Below are 6,487 nucleotides of genomic sequence, written 5' to 3' on the forward strand. Positions count from 1 at the left end.
ATAATTTATTATGTATCAATTTGTTTGTATATAATTAAAAACTCATACAAATTTTAACTATTTCTTTTTTATAATAAATATTAGTTAAATTTAGTTATTTGATTGATTAAATAATTGTTTGAATCGAAAAAAATATTTGATACGGTTACAATTCAGTTATATATTTCGATTACGGTTACGAAAAGTTTTAAAAAAATCAGTTACCAATTGGTTGGGTGACTGAGTGTATATATAAAATGCACCATTCATGATTAGAAGCATTTTGGAAAAGGAGTTTATTGGTTGGAGGCAATTAAAGTTGGCAAGTTGTGGAATGTACAGAGTGTTATGGAAAAATTCAACCCGGCACTGAGTAGACAAAATTGGGCCATACCATCAACATTTTCATAAGTGTAGCTTAATTGTTGGTTGAGATAATGATAGGGACCTCTTACAATTTTATTGCTAAAGGAGTATGTTCACATAATTTAGAATCAGCTTTATGACAACCGAACCAGCGGCCGACTGATATTAGCCGAACCAAAATGGCCATCAGTTGATGGTTCAACCACTGGTTATGATACCCAACCGATTGCTTAACAAGTAAAAGTAAATTTTATTCAAAAACTTTACCCCCCTAAAAACAGCCCTTATATTGTAGACTTGTTATCATGATAAGATGGGGCACAGAGACCAGACGAACCTTTTTCTAGCTCTGCTTTAAATCCAACGGCTATACACTCCCCACCCATGACCTCAAATCCTTCTGAATCAACGACCCACAGTCATCCAGTACATCATCAAAACATTTTGCTGATTGTATCAAGAAAAACCGAAACCAACTGGCTCAACCAGTACGAGAGAAAAATTAAACATTAGTTGAATTTTATACATTTCTTTTAAGGAAAAAAAAACATAATAGTTCAATTTATTTAAATAAAACACATACATAATTTTAATATATTAAAAAAACCGTACGATGACGTTTAAAAAATATGTGAACCAGCTTGTATAGAAGTAGATTAAGAGTTCGCAAACTAACTCGTAGTTAAACTAAATATAAAATATTTTATTATTTTATTAAAACTACATAATTTTAATATATTTAAAAATTCTTGTTCGTTTGTTTCGTGGTTTGAATCTCTATTCATTCTTACCTCTTAAACGAGCTGAGCTCGTGTACATCTGTTAATCTACTAAACAAACGAGGTCGAGAATGAGATTTTTTTAATATTTTTATGAGCTTGTTAGTTTAGTGGCCAAACAAACACGAATTAAATGTGAACATTATAAATTTTAAACATCTAAACTTTGTTCAAAGCTCGAACTAGCATTTATCGAAAATAAATAGCTCAAGGCTCGGCTCGGATCAGGCCATTTACAGCGCTACAAAAACCGGTTGGTTTTAAAGAACTAGTTTCCTAGGTAGCACGGAAACGGAAACGGGAAACGGAAACGATACGAAACGGACACGGGGAAACGAAAATTTTTCAAAATGAAGGACACGAAACGTGGGGGAAACGTGTAAATAACAAAAATGTAGGGATATATTTATAAAAATATTATCTAAATATTTATGATAATTAATAAAATAATTCATTTTAATATACTAAATATTTAAAATTTTATAAATATATAAAAAAATATAATATAATTCAACACAAATAAGTATATTTCATGTATTGTGGGCAATGCGAATGTAAAATTTATGGGTAACTAGTTAAATTTTTTTATTTGTGGGTAATAATTTTAATTTTTTTACAAATTTTTAATTTTTATTATTTACGGAAACGACCCGAAACGTTTCGTACGGGTGTCCAAGAGTTTCCGGTTTCCGAAACGTTTCCGAAACGGGAAACGCAACTTTGTCGAAGTTTCCGTGCTTCTTAGCTAGTTTCACTGCATCAAAGCGGGGCCCACTACAACATCCAAAACACAAAACGACACAGTATAATCCTACGACATACTTTTCTATACAGTTCACCTAATTTATTACAGGTCCCCACTTCTCAGGCTCTCCCCCCTGCCACGTCATCAATCCTCACCGAAACACTTCAAAGCTCGAACACATACCCACCACCACACTATAAAGTATAAACTAACTAGTTTCCGTTCACCGTTATTCTTCCTCCACCGCCGTCACCTCCACCGGTAACCGCTTCATTAATTACTCTCTCCTCCAGGTTTCAGTTACTTAAAAAGAAAAAAGACCAGCAAATATAGCCGTTAAGTATATAAATTCAAGTACCCATAAATGGTAGTCGTAGTATAACCGAATTTCAGGACAAAAAGTTTCATTCTTTATAAATGATTAGCACTGTTAATTCATTCTACTTTAGCCAGAAAACAATCACTTTTTTCAAAATAAATTATTACTTGTATGTTTATTCTTATTCATTTCCTCACATGCATGTTATTATAATAATTAGTGGCTAATTTCTGTTATTATATTTTTAACTTTATTATGTTGGCTGATTAAATCTGGTTTCTTGTTAAAGCAGAAAAGAAACAAAAAGAGAGAAGAGTTCAAATTGTGGAGATTGGAGACGAACTGATTTTGAAATTCAAGTAAGTAAAAGAATTAAAGATTACTTTTTGACCAAACCCCAACAATTTTCAAAGCCTGTAAAGTAACAAAGGCTCATTCTTTAATGTTCTTTTACTCGACAATTTTCTTGGAATCTGTCTTTTTAGTTCAATTTTGAAATTCTGTACCTTTTTTTTAAATTGTTTAACACTTTTTCATACACCCATATTGCAGGTTAAACAAAAAAACAGAAGGAAACTCAGCAAGAAACACCTCGTTTTTTTTGGCTTGGAGTTTGTTTTAGCTTACTCAATGGAAGCTAAATACATTTTCTCTTCAATTATTTTAGTAAGTTTAGCTTTATTTCTTGTGAATGCAGACCCAGTTGAAGATAAGCAAGCTTTACTTGATTTGTTAAGCAAATTGTCTCACTCTCGTTCACTAAACTGGAACGAGAGCTCACCAGTTTGCAATCATTGGACTGGTGTTATTTGTAGTAAAGATGAGTCTCGTGTGACAGCTTTAAGGTTACCTGGTGTTGGATTTCAAGGCCCTATCCCGCCTAACACTATCAGTAGGTTGTCTGCTCTGCAGATTTTGAGCCTTAGATCTAATCTAATTAGTGGGGAGTTTCCTTCTGATTTCGTTAATCTAAAGAACTTGTCTTTTCTTTATCTTCAGTATAATAACTTATCTGGGCCGTTGCCTGTTGATTTCTCTGTTTGGAGTAATCTTACCATTGTTAATTTGGGTAACAATGGATTTACTGGGAGTATTCCTGTTTCTTTTTCTAATTTGACTCATCTTGCTGCTTTGAATCTTGCGAATAATTCTCTTTCGGGTGAGATACCTGATATTAATTTCCCTAGTTTGCAGTTGCTAAACTTGTCTAACAATAATCTATCCGGTAGTGTACCTAAGTCCCTTGCAAGATTCCCCAATTCAGTGTTTTCGGGTAATCGTATTTCGTTTGGGAGTTCTGCTCCTCGTGCTTCACCTTTTCTTTGTCCTCCTACTTCTCCGAGTCATAAGCATGCTAGAGGTCTTGGTGAAAAAGCTCTGCTAGGGATTGTAGCTGCTGCTTGTGTTTTAGGGCTTGTAGCCTTTGCTTTCTTGATAATTGTTTGTTGCTCGAGGAAAAAGACTCGAAATGAGTTTTCGAGTAAGTTGCAGAAGGGAGAAATGTCCCCGGAGAAAGTGGTTTCGAGGACTCAGGATGCGAATAATAAGTTGGTTTTCTTTGAGGGTTGTAACTATGCTTTTGATTTGGAAGATTTACTGAGGGCTTCTGCTGAGGTTTTAGGAAAAGGTACATTTGGTATGGCATATAAGGCCATATTGGAGGATGCAACCACTGTGGTGGTAAAAAGATTGAAGGAAGTGAGCGTTGGGAAGCGAGATTTCGAACAACAGATGGAGATTGTTGGAAGTATTAAGCATGAGAATGTAGTTGAGCTTAAAGCTTACTATTATTCAAAAGATGAGAAGCTGATGGTGTATGATTATTTCAGTCAAGGAAGTGTTTCTTCTATTCTTCATGGTATGTTGTTTTCGTCTAATCTGATTTCAATGTCTCTTTGCAAAATTATATTTTATTTACTCTTGAATTTGAGTTGCAATTTTACATTTAAAATGTATATTCTTGTGGTATATTGAGTTGTTACTGCAGTAATGATTTTTCATAAGGTTTAAGAACCCTGTTTTAACCTTAATCAGAGAGTTTTTTTTTTTTTTTGCAATTGAGTCATTAGGAAGTTATTGTAGCTATAGATGAATTTCTGTAATGTAATGCCACTAGAATATGTTATTTAGTGTTAGGCAATTAAATTCTATTACTAGTTTGAACTTGATGTTGCGGAAACTTCAATAAATCTACTAATCTTGATTCTTGCAAGCATACGAGCTAATAGCTTCCAGTAACCTATAAATTCAAGAATAACTAGGTAATTAGGCATCCAACAATCAGTTAATTCAAGAAATTCCGAAAACTAGAAACAAAATGGCATCAGTAGGCGTTTGAAAAGAGTATATAATCTCGTAGCAGTTGTTTGATTAAAAGATAATTGCAATTTCTGTAAGACCAAGTAATAAAAATGTAGGGTTCAAAACATAATCAATGGTTTTGGTGCTGTCAAACTGTGACAAATATGACTAATCTGTGTTAGATGCTTAGTCGAATATCATTCCTCGGCTCATGTGTGTCGAGTAGTCAATTAAACTGTAGAGCATAAGAACTCAATTGTCTCAATAACTGTGCAGGTAAAAGAGGCGGAGACCGAATGTCCCTGGATTGGGATACCAGAATTAGAATTGCAATAGGCGCAGCAAGAGGAATTGCTCGTATCCACTTAGAAAACGGTGGCAAATTCGTCCACGGGAATATTAAATCCTCAAACATGTTTCTCAACTCCCGACAGTATGGCTGCGTGTCTGATCTCGGTTTGTCAACCATAATGAGCCCATTAGCTGCACCTGTTTCTCGTGCTGCTGGTTATCGCGCCCCAGAAGTGACCGACACCAGGAAAGCAGCACAGCCTTCAGATGTATATAGTTTCGGGGTGGTGTTATTAGAGCTACTGACTGGAAAGTCTCCGATCCATACTACTGGGGGCGATGAGATCATCCATTTAGTCCGTTGGGTTCATTCCGTAGTTCGTGAGGAGTGGACCGCAGAAGTGTTTGATATGGAGCTTATGAGGTATCCAAATATAGAGGAAGAGCTGGTGGAGATGTTACAGATAGCATTGTCTTGTGTTGTGAGGATTCCAGATCAAAGACCTAAGATGCCTGAAGTAGTTAAGATGATTGAAGGTGTCCGAAGAATTGACACCGATAATCGAACATCTTCCGAAAACAGATCGGAAAGTTCTACACCGCCGCCGCCTCTATTGATTGAGAAAGATTCCTGAATTTGCAGAAATCAGAAACAAAAATGAGTTATTTGTGCATGTTCTGTTGATTCTTTTTTTAAAAAAAATTATTTAGCTCAGACTGCTGCTTCTAAAATGTTATACTATTTATTTTGCTCTTTTGCTGTCAAACAAAGTGATATTTTTTTCCACTTCTAGATGAACTAGTTTTGTAGAGGATAGGTCTGCATCACCATTTTGATTGCAACTGTTTTTTCCAGGGAAAGATTAGAAATGTAAGTTTATTATTAAGTGAAATTTTAATTTTTTTTTGGATTTTCTTTTGACTTTAAATTACTGTTAGCTTTGGTAGCTATTAGATTATTTATTTTCGCGGTTACCATATTGAAAGTGGTGATTATTAATTTACTTGTTAATTTTGTTTAAAATTCAATCATATGCCTATTATTTTTTATCTATACATTTAATTTATTGTAAATATATTGAATTTTAATATTCCAAGTTTATAAATTATTTTAATATTTTGTTCTTTTCATATTAGTATATAGGCTTAATTCCTTAAAAAAACCCCACCTTGCATTTTTTCTTCGTTTATACCCTGACCTTGTAAAAACACCATTTATACCCAATTTTGGGTTTTTATGTTTCATCCCTACCCAAAAGGATTAAATTGTACTTTTTTCATTTGGAAAAGAGTTTAAAACATGCTTTTTTCTATTTTTAAAAATACAAATAAATCCTTAAACTTAAAAAATAATCAAATACATCCAAATAATTAATTAATTTTTTTAATTTTTTTAATTTTATAAAAAAATTAAAAAATTAAAAAAAATTATTATTATTTTTAATTTTTTTGTCGGAGATATTTTTTAAAAAAATGAAGAAAAATTAAAAAAATGAAAAAAAAAATCGGATATATTTTTTAAAAAAATTATTATTATTTTTAATTTTTTTGAAAAAGATGGTGTTTTTGTACTATTAATAACATTAATATTTAATTAGTATATAAGTTAAAAATGAAGGATTGTTTTAAACTCTTTTTCAAATGAAAAGAGTACAATTTAATGCTTTTGGGTAGAGATGAAACATAAAAACTCAAAATTGGGTACAA

The 6,487-nt window shown here is 32.8% G+C and overlaps 1 protein-coding gene across 4 annotated transcripts; it reads left to right on the forward strand.

The window, feature by feature from the left end:
• The first annotated feature begins 2,039 nt into the window (after nt 1-2,039).
• On the forward strand, nt 2,040-5,694 carry LOC126676841 (probable inactive receptor kinase At4g23740). Of its 4 annotated transcripts, none has more exons than XM_050371145.2 (4): nt 2,040-2,130; nt 2,478-2,547; nt 2,741-4,046; nt 4,766-5,694. In XM_050371145.2, exons 3-4 carry the CDS (start codon nt 2,819-2,821, stop codon nt 5,413-5,415), a joined length of 1,878 nt encoding a protein of 625 aa, XP_050227102.1. In that variant the 5' UTR covers nt 2,040-2,130; nt 2,478-2,547; nt 2,741-2,818; the 3' UTR covers nt 5,416-5,694. The 4 variants fall into 4 exon arrangements, with proteins under 4 accessions (XP_050227102.1, XP_050227100.1, XP_050227101.1 ...); XM_050371143.2 differs by having other exon boundaries at nt 2,059-2,130; nt 2,481-2,547; XM_050371144.2 differs by having other exon boundaries at nt 2,130-2,162; nt 2,481-2,547.
• Nucleotides 5,695-6,487: the final 793 nt, after the last annotated feature.

This window comes from Mercurialis annua, linkage group LG4, assembly GCF_937616625.2.
Source record: "Mercurialis annua linkage group LG4, ddMerAnnu1.2, whole genome shotgun sequence".
In the NCBI taxonomy this organism is placed as follows: domain Eukaryota; kingdom Viridiplantae; phylum Streptophyta; class Magnoliopsida; order Malpighiales; family Euphorbiaceae; genus Mercurialis; species Mercurialis annua.

Bases quoted from the DNA above. Each gene is read 5' to 3' on its own strand.
- LOC126676841 (XM_050371145.2), top strand. From the start codon at position 2,819: ATGGAAGCTAAATACATTTTCTCTTCAATTATTTTAGTAAGTTTAGCT. The intron at 4,047-4,765 runs GTATGTTGTTTT...ATAACTGTGCAG, and splicing joins TGTTTCTTCTATTCTTCATG to GTAAAAGAGGCGGAGACCGA.